Source organism: Serinus canaria, chromosome 8, assembly GCF_022539315.1.
Source record: "Serinus canaria isolate serCan28SL12 chromosome 8, serCan2020, whole genome shotgun sequence".
In the NCBI taxonomy this organism is placed as follows: domain Eukaryota; kingdom Metazoa; phylum Chordata; class Aves; order Passeriformes; family Fringillidae; genus Serinus; species Serinus canaria.
Window position 1 is genome coordinate 7,551,880 of NC_066322.1, and position 20,852 is coordinate 7,572,731.

The window sequence follows — 20,852 nt, forward strand, 5'->3', positions numbered from 1 at the left end:
CACACCAGTGCTCCATCACTAGCACTGTCTGACCTTCAGGAGGCAGAGGATGGAAATTGTATTTTATCTACTCTTTATGGTACTTTATTTACTATTTATGACACTATTTTATCTGCTATGTATGGTACTTTGGGTAAACTCCAGCAGTTCCACAAATCCCTGTGGGGAATGCCAGGATGAGCCAGGCTGAGGTCAGAGGTGGGAAGGTGGGAGAACCAGAGAAGGTTGAGGGACGAGGAACAGGATTAGCGACTGGACAACACGGCGTACTCTTAAAATGCACCAGGGGGGGTTTAGGCTGGAAATTGGGAAGAATTTCTTCATGGAAAGGATCATTAAATATTGGAATGGGCAGCCCACGGTGATGGTGGAGCCACAGTCCCTGGGAGAGGGGTTTGAGGAAAGACGGGACGTGCCATGGTCTAGCTGAGAGAGTGGTGTTCGGCCATAGGTTGGACACGGAGACCTCAGAGATCTTTTCAAACCTGACTCTGTGAGGGCAGGAGGCCCCGGAAAGCAGCGACGGGCGGAGGAGAAGGGGACATGGGCGCTCTGGGGACGCGTGTGGGCAGGGCCAACAAGGCCTCCCACCCTTGCAGCGCGATGGCGGTGAGCGCAGGGCGGGGCGGGCACGGCGACAGGGAGGGAGGGAGGGAGGGGAAGCCGCCCCCGACGAGGGCGGAGCGGCCGCCGCGGGCCGGACTCGCCCCGGTTACCGTGACAACGGCGTCGGCCGAGCCCAAGCGGCCCGGACCCGGCGGGCACCGCTGCCCGCCCGCCCATGCCGCGGAAAGCCCTGCGCTGCGTCCTGCAGCTGGAGCTCCGCTCGGTGAGTGCGCGGGCCGCGCTCCCCGCCCGCCCCAGCCGGGCCGCGGCCGGCAGGAGAAGCCGCGCTTGGCTCTTCCGGCATCGCTTCCCGCCCCGCTTTCCTCGGCCGGCCGCCGCCCGCTCTCCCGGCCCGGCGGAGCTTCTGGGGGGCTGCTGCGGGCCCTGCTGCCGAGCGGGGGCCGCACTCCGTCTGGCATTGCAGCCCGTGTGTGCGGGCATCCTCCGGCAGCCCCTGCCGAGGAGCCTTGCCCCTCCGCAGCTCCCTTTTCCTGTGGCAAAGTTGTGGGGGATGTTTGTCCCCGTGCCCCCGCCCTTCCGCTGGTGCTAGCCACAGCTGTGCCGCTTTAGAGTTCTCATTTTCCTGTGGAAAAGGGTTGTTTTGGAACACGCTAATTCTTGGGAAGCTGTAGGATGTAAGCGGGGGGAAAAAAAGAAAAAAAAAAAGCTAAAAGCAAAACAAGTCCCAGGAAAGAGCGGCTTGTTCATGGCTGTAGGCAGATCTGAGTATCTGGGTGTTACATCGTGGGGAGTGAGGTCAGAAAGTGTGAAAGTGGAAGGTTTTGATTAATTATGTTAGGATTGTACTCTTTGCACTTTGCAAAGTTTTCTGCTTATATCCAAGCTGGGAACACGGCAGGGAGCTGTACCATGTCCCTGAAAACTTTGCAGAAGTAGCTGTGTTAGGCAGTGCCCTGTAACCCGGAGTTGGTGGCTTCATGTGCCCTGGTCCTGTAATCCAGAAGAAGCACTGCCATACATAAAAGAATACCTGCTGCTGAGAGGAAAACACGAGATGCCATCCACAAAACTCGAGTGCAGATCCAGGAAGTCTATACTGGGAAATTGCCCAGGTATTCCTGGTTGCTTAGCTACCCTTGTACCCAAACTTGAGTGGCTGCTCCGAGGCAGAGCTGTGGATTTCCACACATGGATGTCCAGGGTGTTGCTGTGCTGTCTCAACAGCTGGTGTTTGTCTCCACAATGCCAAGGCCTGCTTGATTCCTGGAGCAGAGCAATGTGCTTTCCTTTTCTCTTCCCACTGGCTGTGAGCTATTCCTGTGCCAGGGGTGAGTACAGGGAACACATTTCCCCAGGGTCAGGTTTTCAGCCCTGGGGTATTTGTTATTTACCCTGCTCTCAAGGGCGACTACCCTTACACAAATGTCAACACTGGCTTTTCATTTAAGAATTTCTTTTTCTTGGTGTTTGCTCATTGATGTGTTTTTTGGGCAGTAGTTCTTTAATTTCCCAGTTGATCTTTATCAGCTAAGGCAACCTGGTATTTTTGGTAGTATTTTGTGTGATTGACTCACTAGCCTTCTAACCATCCTAAGGATGGGAGCTACTCTTCCACTTTGAATTTACATTGATCAGAGTCAAAATTGAACCCTAATTTTGAACCCTAAATTTTGTCTTAGGTGATATCGGGAAAAAAAAAGTCCAGCTTCATCCTATATATCTTAATATGAGTCAGGGTCATTAAAAATGTTAAAAGACATGAATCCCAGTAAGTAGAGAGGAATTTTTTTATGCTAACCTCAGCTTGATACATCCTGGTTTCTGCACATTATTGATGCTGTCCTTTTGCCAGTTCTATACCATCATTGATACTAACTCCTCTACTAAATATTCTTAACTTTTTCATCATAAATAATAACTCCTCATGATACTATATGATATCTTTTGTCTAGGAAATGGATTTTCAAGAAAATACAGAATTTTGCTTGGTTGATCTGTTTTTATGGAATGTGTCCTACTGGGTTTTTTCTTAGTGATCTTTTAATCCATGTCTTTATTCTTTATTTTTGAATATTTAAATATTTCGATCAATGGAGTTGTCAGTTTTCAGATCTCTCTTTCTGTCTCACATGGATTTTTGAGCAGATTCTACCTTCCCTGTTTTCATTACATTTCATTTAAGAAAAATTACATTCTTTCACATGTGCTGAAGATGGTTCAGTCTCCCTGTGGCTCCTTGGTCCAGGCCTAGTGCATATTGAATTACTTCTGTTTCCATCATTTAATTCTTTGAGTTGTCTTTTTTCTCCTGTGTTAAATTTTATTAAAACCAAGGCAAAATATTCAGTTGTGTTTGGGACATAGATTTGTTAGCTTTCACATCTTGGCTGGTTTATGCTATGTCCATTAATTCTCTCTTTGTTTGCTTTATTTGTGACCAAAGTCTTGTCCAAATTTCTGATTTATTTTCCTGCTGTTTTTACAGTGCTCTGCATATTTCTGCATCCTCTTTGAAATCTGTCCAGTTTTTTTAGAAATTCTGCCCTCTCTTTTACCCTTGCTTTAGGATACAGATGGGTTTTACTTCCCTTGACTTAATGAAATTCCAAGATCTTCTCCAATCTGAGTCCACCAGCTCTTCGGTTTGTCTTGTTCGTAGTTTCCTTCATTTCTCTTCTCAAATGGAAGGCTTTACTAAAAGACTAAGTAGTTTTTTTGTTTGGTTTATCCTGCTGTGGACTGTGAGTAATAAGTGTTCTAGAGGGTTAAGATCAATAGAATTCTGTCCTTTTCTGTGAGCTTAATTCAGTGATTTTTTTTATGGCTATTTGTGATGTCCCAGCAGTTGAGGGACTGGGGGCTGGTACACATTTTCCATCCTCCTGAGAACTTTCAGCAGAGATGTCCAGCATAACCCTGTCCTGGAAATTTCTCATGGTCCTTGGGGTTGCTTGTGAGGTCAGTTAATCGCAGCACTGATCTCCCTCTTCGTTAGCTGATCCATAGCTAACACTCTTACTGTCTTTAAAATAGTCCCTCATCCTGCTGGAGCAGTCTGCAGTCAGATAAGAGCTTCAGTTTGTCTCCCAAGTGTTATGGAGCTCTGCATGTTACAGAATAGGTGTCATGAGCTGCAGGTATGCATGTGATTCATTTTTGGAACTGCTTTAAAGTTACATGGCCACATAGATTTGATGTTCCAGCCCTGGTGATGAATTGTGCAGCTTATCTCTTGGTCAAGGTAGCACGTGTGGAAACTTGCGATTCTACTGTCCTGGAGATGCTCATTTGTAAGAATTTGTTTTCTTTTTACAGGATAACCAGAAAAAATGGCACCTGTTGTTGGCAGGTTTGCCTGTTCCAGCACCTTCAGATCTTTTAATAAAAGGGCAAACATTGGTTCCCTTCTCTAAGGTTAAAGGCACAAAACTCCAGCTTAACATGGTTGTAAATTCTACAAAAATATCAAAGACAAAAGTGAGAAGTAAAGCTGATATGACATCTACTATGTAGTTTGGGGATCTCTCCTTGAGAATGAATGAAATCTGTCTTTCTCACTCCTGTTCACACTTGCAACTGCATGAGTGTCATACAAGCTGTTTAATGCTTGACAGACTGTTTCAATTGGGTTATCCATTATTCTGGCACTTTTCTTGTAGATTTGAAACTCTCATTTATATGGAGAGGAAACCCTTTTTTTACCTTGTACTTTATCTGTAGTGATCTATCACACATTGTTTTCTTCTAGATCTTCCACCTTTTTTCCTGCTGTTTATATAGTTTTCTTTTAAATCCAGTTAGGATTTCTCAAGTAAAATGTTCACTTGGGAGTAGGAGACTGTAACCAAACCACTTATTTTAATTCCCATCACTCTCCTCCTTTGTCTTTCTTCCTGGCAATTGAAAGTCTGAACGTTTTCTCCAGAAACCTTATGCTGGAAGAGACAACCTCATATTTCTAATACTGACATAAAAAATGAGCATGAGACCTTAAGTAAAAGGTGTCAATTCTCTGTCAGGGAAACAAAATAAATCCACGTGGCTTGGAGAAAATAGCAAATAGTTTTGGAATAAGTTGTGTACATTCTTGCAACCAGAGCTTTAAAAACAGACTGACTTCTTAAAGAATTTCAGAATTGTGCAGAGAAAGTTGAGAGATTTGTGTCAGTATGTGGCAGCCTAGTGAGAAGCCTTCCCCACTTTGATTTTAAAGATGGCCAAACTTCCCATAGAAAGGAAGAAATGTGTCTGGTAATACTGGAACAACAGCTACTTTTTCTCATTTACAGAAAATTTGCAAATAAACTTGCCCTTTCTGGTGGCTGAACAGATGGATATCTAAGCACGTAAATTGACCAGCATCATTCTGTAGCTAGGCTGAAGTTTGGGTGGGGTTTTGTGTTTTGGCCTCATGTAACTTCATTCTACATGAAATTTCATATCCGAGATGTTTGTGCTTTACACAGTCAGAGCATACCTGTAACTGTGATAACCTGGCCTTGGGTTTCAGTTTTGGTTGAATGGAGTGTGTTTACTTAAGCAAGAGGAATTTGGTCCCAGTTGTTTTAAAATGGTGACTTTTTTTCCTGACCAGTCTGTACAAATGGAATTGCTTTAGAGAAGAATTTTTTTCGCTCTAGTCTGTTACATCCTGACTTTCACAAATCAAGCATTTCAGTCCTGACTGTTTCATTTTTATCTTGAAAACAGCCATTGCTTGTCTAGCTAAAGTTCAGTTTGTTTAATGAGTGTGTTACTCTTACAGATAACTTGTCCTGGAGTGCAGCTGAAAGACAAACAGGAACTTTATCTCAGTGTCTTTGTACTTGGGCAGTACCAGAAAACTGAATGTGTCCCTGCAGTGTTCCCACTCTTCTTTCAAGAAAGACTAGTATTTGAAAAGGTAAGATATGTCAAGTGCTGATACAACCCAAATAAACCCCATCACAAATTCCACAAAAATTGTCTGCAAAACCCATGAACACAAATAATCAAAATGAGAATAGAGCAGTATTTTATCTCCTGCTTCTCTTTAGCACAGAGGAGGGGTGTGCCTGTATTATCCACACGGGGACTCAAGAATTGTGTGTACTGAAGATTCTAATGCATGATGAGAGTTTTTAGGTGTTTGTTGATTCTTTTGTGAACTGTCCTTTCTCAGTGTCTGTTTTCCTGGCTTGAAAGGGACTGAATGTTTTTGTTCTAAAAATTATGGCAAGGTGAAGAACAGAGACTGTACAATATAGGAGAGGCAACTTAATTTAGTAGGAAGATAAAATAGCAGCTCAAGCCTTTTTGGTGACATCTTACTCCCTTTGAGATACTTTTTTCATGGTTTGTCACCAGAATTCCCAGATTGGTACTCTGGCCCTGTAATTTATAGTTGTTTATCACATATTCTGAGTCCCTACTAGCTTCATTATTAGTACCACAGGGATAATGAAACACAGTATCCTACAGATATGATCTGGCTTCTTCGCTGCCTATGAATAATAATACTTTGCCCTTTCTAGTTCTTTTCCTTTAAGCTTTCCCCAACACTTTGAAAACCAGGCTGAGTAAACTTGCTCAGAGTGATGCTCTGGTGAAGGGGATGAGAAACAAACTGATAATTTCACTACCTATGAAGAGTAGAAAAGACCATCATTCTTTAAAGGCAAACATAACACAAACTTCTTAAAGGGAATGTACTGAATGCTGTTTTGTGTGTAATGTAGGGGACCTCCATCCAGTGCAACATCCTATTCCTTGCTATCTATTCACATGGGATTCAGGTCAAAAAAAAAAAATCCTGAACAGGAGAATGGAAAGTCACCTCTGTGAAAATGAAGCTTAAAACATTATTACTAAATTAGAGAACATTGACCTATCAGAATAGTAGTATGTGCAGCAAATTATGTTTCTCTCTTGAAATTTTCTTAGACAGTGCTTACCTTTACATCTTCAACACTTCACAATAAATTATTTTTTGTTATTTATATACAGAGAAAGAACTGTGTATGGATAGAAAGTATATAACAAGAACTGCTGGCTTTCAAGGAATTTGATCATGTTCCAAATGATAATTTTAGTATCCTTTATTTTTTCCAGTGGGGATTGGACTCTTGACAACCATCTTGGCCAGGAACAGCATTGATTTTTGGGTTTTTTTCTCTTCACTTTCCCAAGAGGTCCCTCTGATTACTTTGATTGTGTCATCATTATTATTACTACTACTATTATTATTATTGTAATTTCTTTTTCAGGAATTTACTAATATAGTTGATCCTGGAGACCTTGTGAAGTTACTGGAGTGTAAGTTCTGAGTTTTTGTATACTATGGTATATCCATTAATGCCATGTGTATATGGGCTCTAAAGAGGTTTTGGAGGTTTAAAGTATGTGATAGTTTATCTATCAAGAGCCTGTTCTCTGAAAAACTAGTGGGTAACCACTATTATCTAACAAAATACCTCTAGAAATGTATGTATGCTTTGGAACAGGAAAAGGGTAAAAAGTTATAAGTGATTGAAAGTCCAGCTGGTATCTGGTAGTAGGTTCCTTTATATGGTTATTTATTTGATTAATTTCAAATTATAGAAGGATAAACCTGTAATTTTGTAAAGTTATTCTTTTCATTTTTAAGAAGATTATGTCTTGCTACATTTGTATAATGAATTGTGGTGAGAAAACACTGACCTGAACTCAAACTGCAGGAATATGCACCCTCACATGGGAGTTATCTGTAAAGGGGGCAAAGCTTGCATAATCTTCTTTAAAAGAGGAAAAACTTGGCAGCAGATAGAACTTACAAGTTCTAAGTCAGATTTAGTGTTGTCATTTGTACCTTGCTAATGCCATTGTGTTCATCTATGATATTTATGCAAGCTATACTTAAATTTATCTTATTATTGGTGTGGTGGATTTAGTGCAGCAGTGTACAGTGCTGTGAAGTTTAAATCAGTGATTCATTTTTCTTGGGCTTTGACTATGGGAATTTTCATTTTAGGTTTTTAACTCATGAAAAACTTTTTTCCCTTCTAGTTGACACAGCAGTACTTGAACTAATACAGCTCGTTCCTCCAGGTATTGTATCAGTCTTTTCATAAATTATGCAGTTTAATAGGTGAATTTCCAGGAGGACATTGCCCATTACAGCACAATCACTTTTTTCAACACAAAAGCAACACAGAAAGCCCTTCAACAAATAGTCCTCTGAATAGAAAATGTTAATAGATCAAGAGGATCTCATTCTTGAAAGAGAATAATAACTGAATATTTAAATGTATCATACTCAGGCTTAGGGAAGTGATAATATTTTAAAAATGGAAAATAAACTGAAATCATCCAGTGCATAATTATTAACTGCATCACAATTCACTTCTAGAGAGGCTGTCTGTGAAATTTCAGAGTGCATAATCTTGTTCTCAGAGTGACACTTCTTTTCCTTCCATTTTAATGGTGACCACTGGGAAAACTCTTATCCTCACTATAAGTATTACAGGTCTCTTGGGATGTGTGAAGATAATAAACAGCAATTTGTCATACTTCTGTTATTGGTTTGTGTGATTATAAAAATCTATTTTAATGAAATTCAAGTGTTCCCATGAATAATGTAAATCTGCATTTTATTGGAAATAAAGTCAAGTTTTAAAGAGGACTCGTTTGGAAACTGTGGTATTAAAAGCACTCTCTGTCACTTGTCCTTAGTACTTTCAAGGAAACTACCCCTTCTCTCAGGTGACTTACCTGACTGTTTACTGGAAGAAATGTAGTGAATGGGGATTTTTTTTTTTTTTTTTGTGGGAAGTAAAGGATCTTGCATAAGAATTTATTTTCAGGGCTCAGACATACTGTCCAACATAAGCTAGCAAGATGGCTGCAACAGCACAAGTTACATTTTTTCACAATATGCATTCAAGGGTTTACCTCTAAAGAAAAGCTTTTTTTTTTAGAAGTAGCAAGACAGGGTATTGAGAAAAATCTTAAGATAATTATTTTGCTGTTGCTTGTGTTTCTTTTTATTTCTACTATTACTGTTCTGTAGTATGGAAGGGTAGTTTTTCATAAGGAATTGGGTGCCATTAAAAAATACTGGGTTTTTCTGTGGCATGGAAGGGAAAGAAAGAAGAAAAGTACTGAAAAGTTACCTGAAGAAAACCTTTCATGTGCCTGTTATAGAAAAGTTCACACAATCTTCTTTAGTTTTTTTTTTCCAGTAACATTGAAACATAGTTTCATAGTAGATTCTGCACAATTTTACTGCTGATTTAACTTGATGAGGTTATTTTCTAGTGCTGTAGGAGTTTTAGAGCCATGCTGTTAATTTGTAAAGAGCAAAATTTATCCTGGTTTCAGCATGGCTCTGTGTGTAGTGTCTGTGCTGTGTGGCTTTGTCTATTTTCCAATTAAAGTATGTATTTTCTTTTTAGTGGGAAAAGTTCTAGCTACATATGAAGAAAATACAAGAGATTTCCTGTTCCCTGACCCTAAGCTTACCCATGGGCACCGTGGTTTGCAGCGTGAGGTTTTAATGAAGAGGTCCCCGTTTTTCACAGTGAGTGAATGTCTGTGGATTGTATTTATGACACAGTCTGCTTCACTGAAGAAACCCCTTGAACTGCTTCAAATGAAAAGCGATTACTTCTGACAGATTTTGCCATTTTAAGGTGTTGAATGTACAAATCCACAGCTGAACTTTGGGGAAAGTATAATCTTTTTTTTCAAAATGCTTCAAGAAATTATTTAATGTGGAAAAGTTAGTTTCCACTTGGTTTGCAGTGTGGCACCATGACATGTCTCCATTCAGTTTGATCTGTGATGCAGCTGGTGGCTGAAGGGATGCAGGAGATGTCATATTGACTTCTCCTTCTCAACAGAAGCCATGTAACCCTCCTCCTTGGTCTCTCTCCATAGCATTTTGGAACAATAGCTAATTGGCAGAATGAGTGCAATGAATTAATGCTAATTTTCTGGAGATAAGGGCTCAAGTACATGTTAAATGAAAATGAATTAATTTCACAGGACCCTTTCATGAAGTTTGACTGTTGAATCTTAATTGTCAGCAGAATAACCCAGGAAGGCACCTTAAGGAGGATGGTGATGATGTATTTTGAGGTTTTTGTGGAGTTTTACTAGTGGATTGGCAGGACGTTTGGATAAGAACTCAATTACCCTGTCCATTGTGGTTGGGTTAAAAGCATGTGGGAGGAGGGAAATGCTGATTAAAGTTCATTGTTATCTTCTAGCTGGTGTAGCCTTTCCCTGGAAAGGGCAACCTGGAAACTGCCCAGACACTTGCAATTAGAAGTGCTAATTTGGTGTCTAATGCTGTGTTACATTTGAATGAATTAAGGTTGTGATTTTGTGCTACAAAATGTCTGATTCTGCAGTAGCTTAAACTGACCCTGCAAAAACAACCATTATTTTTTGGCTGTGTGGCTCAAGAGATGGGGTGGGACTATTTTGCTTTCATGCTGCTCATAGAATAGCTGCCTTCATGGTGTTGAGAAAGAACAGGGAGGCAGGAAAAAATGAAGTGGTATTAGCTAAATGTTTTTAGATTTTTTTGTGAACAGAATATAGTGAGTCTTCATAGAAGCAGAGCTGCTGGACAAGTTTGATGGGTTTTGTCAAACTGAGTTATTTGAAACAAAAATTATGTATTTTCTAATAAAGAGAAGGTGCCATAATTTGTGAGCTGTGAGAAGATGTGGTCAGAGTAATTTGGATGTGTAGGTGATGAATGATGACACTGTAGTAGCTTTAAAAATTTGACTGTGGTGAGACACAGACATATTTCATGTCCTTGGGAGCAGCATAACAAAATCCATCTCTGCCCTGGAACAGGGACTGCAGAAGCCTCTGTTGCTCCATTCCATCTCCATAGCTTGAAAGTACAGTATAAGAGAGGATTTTGGCTTAGTGACCCCCTTTTCAGGAATAATGCAGAAGCTGGGTTTGATGGTGTTGGAGGGAGGCTCCCAAAAGGAATCTCTTGTTCCTCTCCTTGCTTACCAAATGGAATAACTATGAAAGGATTTTTACCTCCAGTAGAAATACAGTCTCAAGTGCCTCCCTCTCCCAGTTTTCCCTGAGCTTTACTGGCAAGTGTCTCCTGCTAAGTCTGTCAGCACGAAGTGCTGGATGTGAATGCTAAGCAAAAGGAAGCATTGAACAAGGTCGTGAGAGCCCTCACATTATTCCTATGCTACTGAAGCCATGTTCTTCCCACATGAAAAGTTATTTATAGCCAGCTGAGATGCTGAATATTTTTGAATGGCAGCTGTGCTTCAGTGACAGTTTGATTCCAAATAAATTTGTCTTTTATTAAAAAAATAAAGGTAGCAACAGTAAGGTTGCGGTTGTGGAGTTCAGATAGGCAGTGACAAGCAGTGTCTGATTAACACTGTTAATCTGCCAGTTGGAAGGAATCCCAAGTTGAGAGGATCAAAACTCCTCCAGAAATCTGGCACTTGGCTGATAATGTCCCTGGCTAAATGTCTTTGGAGGTTTACAAACTCAGTGTGCATACAAGACATGCCTCGACTTATCTCTTCTGGTCCAGTGTTGCCCAGCTGAGGCTCTTGCTGACTCTTCTGTATTTCTCTGCAACCTTTACCTTTCAGAATATGTTTATGCCTGGACTGTGGTAGTGATTTCTTACAGATGTTCTTATCTCCATTCCCCACCTTCATGCAGTATTTGCCACATTACTTAAAACAGTTTCTTTTTAGCTATGCTATCTTCCATTAACAGGCCAGTGTAAGGCTGTCTGTTATATTCCTATATACTTTTTTAAGCTAGAGTTGTGTTCCTTACAGTCAGAAGCACATATTAGACTTGTGTTCTTCTAAATGTGAACCACCTTAATACTTCTTCTGTCATCAAATTGGTATTATGTCCCTTCTGTTTAATGATTGGTGCAGAAATGCTCAGGGTTGCAGACACCACGAAGCCAGAAGCAGAAGAAGGCATCCCAAAAACTTTCCAGCTGGATTTTCATTTACAGATGTGTTTGGGGCTATTTGATTGTTTTTACATAATTCTGTGTTGAGTATCCCACAGCAGTCCCTGATTTGGAAACTGCAGAAAATAGAGCAGATCCTCTGATGGCTTTGGCATGTGAGTTGCTTTTGACATATCCATGCCTGTGCATTCAAATGTCATCCCATATTCCCTCTCCACAGACTATTTCTCTGAAGAAACCATAGTTTGTGTCTTTTTTTAGGGATGAACACTTAACAATTTTGTAATCATTTCCAGTCTCTGTAAGAGCAGTAGGTGCTCTATTGTTGCATTTTGTAGTAGACTTACTAATTCTGATGTGTCCTTTTTTAAATTGTTGATAGCACTTGACAATTCATTAGTAATAAAAATGAGTTGATTAAAGATGATCAGGCTTAAAACCTCTTTTATGTGCCATAACTTGACTTGATTGAATCCTGGACTCTGTTAATTGCTGTGACTGAGCTTTCTTGGCATTTTTGTCATTTGATTTCCATAATCTATCCTGGGGCCAGATCATGTTCCCTAATGGCAAATCAGTGTTTAGGCAGGTGGTAGAGAATAGTTTGGTTAATCAATAGACTTCACTCATGAAGTTCCTGCTAATTCTTATGGATGTGGGATAAAGTCACAAACAGACCCAGCTCCTTTTCATGTCTCAGTGATTTTTTGTGTGCTCATGTGCACAAATGCCTGTGCACTGGTGCACTGAGATGCCTCAGGCACCAAATTCTGTCCATGTTGAAAGAAGAGGGGGTAGAAATTTCTGGGGGCACTTGATTTTCTCTTGGATTCTGCAGAGCTGTATAGGATGCACATAGATGATTGCCACTTGTTTACAGCATATGTGGCATTTGGTTCTTTTATGCCTTTTTTAATGCTGCTGTTTGGGAGATAATGCTTGTGTGTTGTAATCCCTGTCCTTTACACCCAGTAAATTCTGAATGCATTGGCCAATGCTCAGTGAATAGAAAGGCAATAGTTTCCTGAGGTGTTGTGTTCCTAGCCGTGGCTGCAGTAAAAGGTGAGTGGAACAGAAGCTGCTAATCATGTAAAAATGAAGGAACATGCTGGCCATCACTCAGTGTGTGCTGTGATTCACCAGGAGGCCGAGTGGGACCCCATTGATTCCAAGTGGGACAAACTAGAGCTGCCCCATGGGCAGAAGGGGATTGTGAGGGGGTGGAACATGGTTGTGGAACAAGGGAGGCATCCACAGAAATCAGACTACTCCAAAGATTACAGAATGAAGGGTATTCTTAGTCATACTGTTAAAAAGGAATAGTTATTTGCAGTGTGATTGACTGATTAAACAAAATGTTTTTACAAATGAGATGGCACAACTGAGACTGTTCTCAAACAAGTTTACAAAGTTAGTATTAATGAAACTTCTAGAGCATGACTGAAATTTTTATTGATGCCATATAGCATGGCATGAAAAATCTTTAAAAGTGCTTTTGACAAAAAAATGTATTAAAATAAAAGTCAGACCTTAATTGTTGTACAAAAGCAGTGTAATCATCTGTAATTGAATTGTCAGAAATGCAAATGTTAGCATCTTGACATTTACCATTGCTGTTCTGTCTTTTCTAATTATCTTTATTAAAGGCTGAAATTAACAAAGGAAATGGCTGAAAATTAGGAATGGTTTGTTACATTAGGTGACATTTACCTCTTTGATACCCTTTATCTTGAGTTGAAGCTTGATGTGCAATTATTGTCTCTCTTCTAGGGAATTGCACCAAAATTGAGATTTTCTACAACCTGCCTTATTTCAGACAGTCTGTTAATCTTAGGAAGGAGTCACATACAGGTTAGCACAATTTAATTGTTTGCAATTTCTAGGTTTAATATTGATAGCCTTGCTTCCAGTTTTTGCATGTACTGCTCACTTCAAACTTTCCTCATTCTTTTGTTGTGGGTAAAGCAGGTGTCACGGGTGCTTGACAACTTGATTAAATTTTTAATCAAGTATGAGTAAAGAGTGGGTTTGGTGCATGACAGTAGATGCTGAGAGTTCCTTGAATCTGAAACAATTATCAGCTGCTGTGTTCTATGATCACCTGAAGTGTCAGTCCCTGGAGCATTTGTACATGGGAAGATGCCTTCTCACCATTTGTTACTGACACTTAAAATTAAGGACAGTAAAAACTAGGTGATGTTATAGAGAGTACATTATTAAACCAAACCAATTAATTTAATTGTTTCCATACTATATCACTGAGAGTAATGGAAATGCAGATTTTTGTTGAAAAGGCTATCACCTATATTTATCTGGAAATGCTGCTTTTGTAGCAAGTAAAGGTGAAGTAGCACTCTTTTCTGGTCTTACAGATTGGAATTTTGGTTTGGATTTCTGGAACAAGCTGTCATGCAAAGTTACTCTTACATCCTCCTTCTGCTGTAAGATTGAAAAGTGGTGCAGCATCATTGGAAGGGAATGGTTGTCAGGAAGGCTTGTGTGCAAAGACACTTAGGTGACTTTGACCTGTTGGTGTCATTGCTAATGACTTCAATGAGAACTTTCTTCCAAATTCAGCAAATGAAATGTATCGAGACAGAAAAAAAATTAAAAATCAGTGAAAATTGTCATTGTCAGAAAATTGGCTTCAGTGAAGGTGACTTGAATAAGGGCAATTTGATTTAAAATTTAAACTGTTCCTAAAAGTATCTATGAATGGCAGCTCAGATTCGCTTGTGTTGCAGTAAAGGTCCAGTTTCACGACTGGTGTAAGGCAGGAGCAGCACCACCTGCATCTGGTGATGCTGAGAGTAGTCTTAGAGAATTAGGTCTGGCTTTGTGTGGCCAGGTCTATGCTGTGTCTCACCATCAGCTGCACCAGAGTGTTCAGATTCTGTCAATACACAACAAACACAGCCTCAGCCTCACTGCCTGCCTATAGAGGGAAAGGCTTGAAGGCAAGCTGGACATTTTATTTCTGTGTTCCTCTGAACCAGTGCAGTCCATGTAACATTCAGATCTAGGGCTAATGTCAACTAGCTCCAGCTTGAAAAAGAATTTCTAACAGAAAGAGTACTATTTTTCTCCACTAAACTTTACACTTTAAAAAACTAATAAATTCATCATAATCCAAGAAAATATTAATTTTAGAGACAGTAACTGCACTTCTTCTGGAGCTTTAGGCAACTCTAAATGCATATAATTTAAACTATTAAAAAGACTCCTATTTTAATTTATGTCTTGTACTTTAAAGGGGAAGAATTTCAAAATAAAAGCTTAAATAGATTAAAACATGCTTCAAATCTGTGTATGGCTAATTCAGGTAAACTCTGTATTAAAGGAACTTGTGACAAAATTCAATTTAATTTTTAGAATCTCCACTAACTGTGAGAAAGCTAATTGAGTAAGTATCAGACACTTAGCATCTAACATGCAGCACTGGGTGTTTAACCTTCTTTTGGTTTCAGAGAAAATGGTGAACACATTGTTTTTTAAATTTCTGTTTGATTACAGTTTTGTGAGGGAAACTTCAGCTGCCATGGCATCTCTGTCTGGTAAAACTATTAGTTCCTTATTTGCATTAATGTTCAGCGATCTTTATCCTACACTCTGTCAAATCAGATCATTTCTCTTCTTCGCTTCAGACTGATAGGAACTGGGTGCATCATCCAATCCTAAATGGAAAAATGCCCTCAAAGCTGGCCAAGAAAAGCCCTCCTTCAGCTGAGAAGGGGGGGCAGAGCTCGGCAGTGAGGAGCTACGAGCAGCCCACCATCGCCTCCAAGTCGCGCTCGCCATCCCCGTACACCAAACGCCGCATGTGCGAGCTCTCAGAGGAGGCCAGGCAGAGACTGTCCCACCTGAAGCTGGGCCCTCACGAGTTCAGGAGAGACACTGACAAACCTCCCTTTGTCATCAGACGGGTTTGTGTTCACTCCCATGTGGTTCCAGCTTAAGCTCAGTTCAAATGTTGTTCTTTCACTAAATAGCGCTCCAAAAATTCATTCAGCTCTTAGTTTAGATGAATAATTTTTTCCTCTCCTTAACAGTCTGTCACAGAGTTATTTAAATGTAAAATGAACAAAACTAAAATTTCTTTTATCCGCTTTAGTAACAGACAAAGATCAAATTCGTTCATGAATATCTTGGTTAAATTCTCTGAGGCCCCATTTCTTTTCTTCCAGTACACTAGACAGGATAATAGGTGTATAAATTCGGCTTGGAAGTAATTGATATTAGTATTAAAAATTCCTGAATAAGACTTGAAAGAAAGAGTGTCTAGTCACATTATGAACACTTACACTTCCTCTCTTTCAACTTTTTTTTATGTTGTCATCCTGTGATATTTGGAACACTTCCTTTGCTCAGAGCTACATCTCAAATGCTTTGACTTAGAGTTCATAACATAAGGACATTTTGCCATACATGAAAAATTGTCCTGAAATTAGGTACTTACTTAAAGAAATTGTGTGTAGCTCTTTTAGAATGAAGGGGCTACATTTCCCAGCCACCTGGCTCATTTTTCCCCCCCTTAATTATTATTCTTATTGCGACAATTCTCTTTTTTTAGAAAATCACTTTGAATTTGTAGGGCAGAAATGGGATTGTTCATATTCTGTGCTGTGGCAGTATGATTTCTCTGCAGTTCTGGGCACTTACCACAACCAGTTAGAAAATCAAGGGGTTAAATAGTTTGCTTCTACCTTATTTTTTACCTAGTATCAGTACTAATTAATTAATAATATATTGTCAAAGTTTATAAGTTTGATTCTACATATAGCTACCTTTTAGAAATTCAAAATGGCCTGAATAAGTCATTAATTATTAATCAATCTACTGTTTCTCTCAAATACTTTTCTTTTAACTCCTTTTATTTAATTCTTCTGGTTTTTGATCTATAGGTGAAGTTCACAGTTCAATTATAGTATCATTAACACTGATTATTGATTTTCAATGCTTGGTTATGTTTGTACAAAAAAAGAAGAAAGCTTGTCTCTTAATTCAGCATGTCCTCACTGTCATGGCCTTTCTAGTTTGAGAATTCTCCTTTTAGGGCATCTTTACTGCTGAGAACTCTTTTGGCCTGGAGATTTTTTGTTACATGAAGATCAAAATTGGATTATATTAAATGTAACTTTTTAATTAGGAAGAGATTCAGATCTCTCTTGGTGAGATCTGAGCTGTTTAGAATAAATATGAGATGCCAGGAATTGTGCAAAAAGACTGCAGACATTACAGATGAAGGAGAAACTATCTGTATTTTCCCTTCCTTTGAACAATAGGATATTCAGAGTTTTCTAGACCTTTCTAGCACCATTTCTGTCTATGCACAGCCAAGTGCTATGAAAATAGTCTAAAATAGTATTTAAATAAAGTAAAATATTGCAGAAAATACCAGTTGTGATCTTATGAACAAAACCAGAAAAACCAGGAGTTGATACATCTGATGCTGAGTATTTTAACAGTACTTTTGCTTCAGGTTGGACAACCAAGTCCTGGTGCTAAACTTCATTCCTTATGTTCCCTGCGAGAAAGCACAGCAGAAGCCTGGCCCAAGGCACCCCATGGTCAGTATTTTCTGCTATATATCTCATAACTGCTTTTGATTTCTGCAGGAAGCAGTTTTATTTGGGGCTTTTTATTATTATTTTGGGGGTTTTTTTTATTTATTATGAAAATGTCAGTCTGTGATGGAGAAAAAGCTGTTAGTTCTTCCTAGGAAAAGGAACACTGCTGAATAAATTACTGCTTCAAAGGGTGCCCTTGAATAGTTCTTTACCTCATGAAGCTTGGAACATAGTTCTACATTATATGAAAATAGGAGAGAATTCTAAAGCTCAGATGAGTGCTCTGTTTCACTCCCTTTTTTGTTTAGTTGGATAGTGGAGAAAATCTGCACCATGGTTTGTAGGTGTGTTGATAAGTTTTGGGGTATTGATTACTTTGAAGTTCAGGGGCTCTGTTCCTTCAAAAATGAGTAATGTTTTCTTCAGCAGTATTTGTGAGTGGTGGATCAGTGACTTTCAATTAATAATGAGCATCCAGGATGTGCTCCAGTATCTGCTTTAGCATCCTTTGGATCAGTAAGTGAGAACTTAATAAAAAGTGTGGGACCAGAAATTTAAGAAAGCGCCCTAAAAACTTGATTTTATTGCACATGTCTTACAATATGAGGATTTTAATGAGTCTCATCAGTATTTGTTTATGTGTGCTCTGCCTCATTTTTATTTCATTTCCTCACTAATTATAATTTGTTATACAGCAAATCATTATGAACGTGTTATTTTGCATTTGTTCTTTGTCATTGCACTGGGTGCTGGATTTTAAAGGTTTCACATCCCCTTTGGGAACAGATTTGCCAGTCTGTGATGGCTGGATAATGGAACAGATCAGATCATCTGATACCATTGCACACTTACAAAATGAGCTGGTGGTTTCTGGCCAGTATTTAGGAGACCAAAATCTACCTCTATTAATATCCAGAGGGTTCTTTGGTCACCTGTCTGAGACTTAACTGTAACTTCTGAAAAGAACAGATCCTTAGGATTAGAAATCTTAATGCAGATAGTACACTTTAGTCCCTTTTTGCTTTTCCTGGGTCACAGTGTGAGGGTTGTTCAGTACAAACTGGTAGAACAGATCGAGAAAGTAGATTTAATGTTTGTGAGGACAGATATGATGCTTTGTAAAAGATTTAATGGAATTTAGGAGATGCAAATGCATTTTTGATTTCTGCTGTCATGATCCTTTTTTCTTTCTCCAGATCCTTCTCCTCTCAACAGCTACAGACCCAAGAAAACTGAAGTGAGTACTTGCAAGTGGTTTTGCTTACACACTGGTTTTTGGGAAGCTCTGAGCTTCCCGATCTTCCTTGGATTGTCTTGTATAGGTATTTTTGAAATGTAATCTACTCTAGTATCAGAAGCTAGAAAAAGGACATTTTAAATCTGATCTAGCCCAGTTAAGGCCTGCTGACAGATTATTTGCAAACATTAAAAGGAAACTTAGCACTCTTTAAAGATAAAGATGCCTGCACATACAGAATTTGCTTTTCCTTGGCATTAAGGCTTGCAGCCAGGCCATACAGGAGCCTTTGAAGGCTGTTTGCATTTGCCTTACCTGTTATTCTGAGAGCATTGTTGATTCTGGAAATGTGTGTGAAGGCGGCGCTGGTACAACTGGGAAACCATTGTTGTGTTATTTTACATCCTTTCTTTTTCAGATTTTGGCTTCTTTCTGCATTTAAAGAATCTAAAGATTAATGTCAGGGGTTTTTTTGGGTTTGTGGGGTTTTATTCTTTACATCCTCATTTAGTTGTTTTTTTTGCCTGAAGTTTTTTTGCCTGTTTGTGTTCCTGAAGTACTGTAAAGATTGTGGGTTTAGGCAGTTATGTGTGCCCTCCTAGATTTTCTAATGACTGAGAAAACTGATGACAATAGGGATGAGGAAAGAAAGGGAATTATGAGGATAAACCTTGATATATAAGTAAGCACACCTTTGTCAGACTCTAAACTTTTACTCCCAAGGGCTGTCATTCTTTGTACTGTGTGAGTCTAATATATTGTGCTGCCTCTAGATTGTTCCATGGGTTGTTTAGGCTCTCAGGCATTATTCTGAATCTGTGAGATTCCTGGGAAGCCTTTGATTGTACACTCACAAAACTTGATAAAAAGGCTGTTGCAGAAGAGTTTCACATAAGATAGTTTGTTAGTTACCAAGAGATTCCTCTGAGACTTGTTGATTTACTTTAGACCATGGATTTTTGTATGAGTATACAATCTGAATTCTTTAACCTTTCAGGTTGAGAAATAAAAACATGAAAATTGTACGTCTTGATGTTCGTAATAATTTTTAGCTTGATGGGGTATTTTTCAGGCAAAATCTACCAGTGAAAAAGGCTTGGACTGTTCTGCTGTTAGCAAGGAGGATGGGAGCCCAGATCCACCCAACAGAGAGTCCCATTCTGCTGCTTCTTTGGAGTGTTCAGCACCTGCAGCAGTTCAGGAGTCTCCCAGTTCTGTGCTGAGTCGATCTTCTCTGAGGGAAAGGTAATGCCCTGGTTTTGTTCATGACATTCTGGAGTTAGGAACATGAGCTGATGATAGCAGTGCCTGCATGACTGTAGTTTGCATGTTTGGAGGTGTGAGGGCTGAAGAGACTGAAAAATCTTCCTGCAACAGCTGTGTTGTCGTTTGACTTTTCCTTTTGCTGTGTTTGCCATCACCTCTGCTTGATGATTACAATCCTAGTAACATGGCAGTGAAAATCTCTGAAACAGTGACACCCCAAATTTCAGGCTGCCAATGTCCATCTGGAACAGGGAATTAATAAATCATCACTTAAATGAATCATCACTGTTTCAGAGGTGATTGGAATCTCAGGAGTGTAAATACAGAGATGTAAAAATGGCAAGTAAACTTTACAGTAGGTACTTGGAAACCTTTTTTCCATCTGACTTTCACAGGTGTTTTTGAGCCTGTACTTGTGGCTGTGCCCTACTAAGATATGTGACCGGTGTGCATAACGTGCTTGGGCTAGCTTTAATCTACTCAGTGTGTTATTTTCCAATCTTTTCATTTTGTTGACATCCTAAGATTTTGGTTTTGATTTTTTGACTGGAAGTGTGGACCTCCACTGACCCCAGTGGGACTGGGTTGGGGACAGTTTCAAATACCCTTTAATTTAGTGGATTTCAGTCCCTGTGTTAATATTTTGGGCCAACTTCCCAGATTCAGTGTCTTATGAGGGTGGGATGGAAGAAATGTCAAGAATGCAACAGATGGTTTCATGCTTAAGCCCTATAATCCTTCAAGGAGAGTATTCCCTGCTTCCTGCTGAGTAGAACGTGTTCTTGGTGCTTCTCTTGTACCTTCAAGCAACAAGTTACTGGTTGGCTTTCTGGGAACAGAAAAGCTGTATGAAAAGCTAGGCCTAAGTAAGCAAATAGATAAAATAATTGGGAGAAAGTAAGGATTAAATTGATGCCCCATCCTAAATGCTGAAGATGTGCTTTGGTGACCAGTTCACACTCTGTTACTGTCGGTACCAAGTTAGTCAATGCTTGCAGGTTGCATTTTACAGCCTACACACAGCCTAATGCTTGTTTCCAAAATAGAAAAACTGTCTGAGTTTTTTCTTTAAAAAGAAAAATGACAGATGGCAGGTGGGGACTGAATTTTTAATACTCACAAAGATCAAGTTGGTGTTTCAACGTCTTCCTCTGCTTGAAAACCTGTTTGTTAGTTGTTCTGTGTAATAGTGCATCTTGGAAAGTGTTATACAGAGATTAGGCTGTATCTGGGGTTTGAAGGAGGTTTCTTTGTCATCTTGTCTGCC

General features: G+C 39.5%; 1 protein-coding gene across 2 annotated transcripts in view; it reads left to right on the forward strand.

Annotated features, from left to right (window-relative positions):
• Positions 1 to 690: 690 nt before the first annotated feature.
• The window catches only part of SPATA6 (spermatogenesis associated 6), a 41,473-nt gene continuing 21,311 nt past the window's right edge, over positions 691 to 20,852 (forward strand). For both annotated transcript variants that reach the window (XM_030226729.2, XM_030226730.2), the window contains exons 1-10: positions 691 to 829; positions 5,333 to 5,470; positions 6,813 to 6,861; positions 7,591 to 7,632; positions 8,979 to 9,103; positions 13,286 to 13,366; positions 15,160 to 15,438; positions 16,995 to 17,082; positions 18,279 to 18,319; positions 19,392 to 19,564. In XM_030226729.2, coding sequence (XP_030082589.1) covers positions 782 to 829; positions 5,333 to 5,470; positions 6,813 to 6,861; positions 7,591 to 7,632; positions 8,979 to 9,103; positions 13,286 to 13,366; positions 15,160 to 15,438; positions 16,995 to 17,082; positions 18,279 to 18,319; positions 19,392 to 19,564 — 1,064 coding nt within the window. In that variant the 5' untranslated portion in view covers positions 691 to 781. The remainder of the gene's footprint in view (positions 830 to 5,332; positions 5,471 to 6,812; positions 6,862 to 7,590; positions 7,633 to 8,978; positions 9,104 to 13,285; positions 13,367 to 15,159; positions 15,439 to 16,994; positions 17,083 to 18,278; positions 18,320 to 19,391; positions 19,565 to 20,852) is intronic.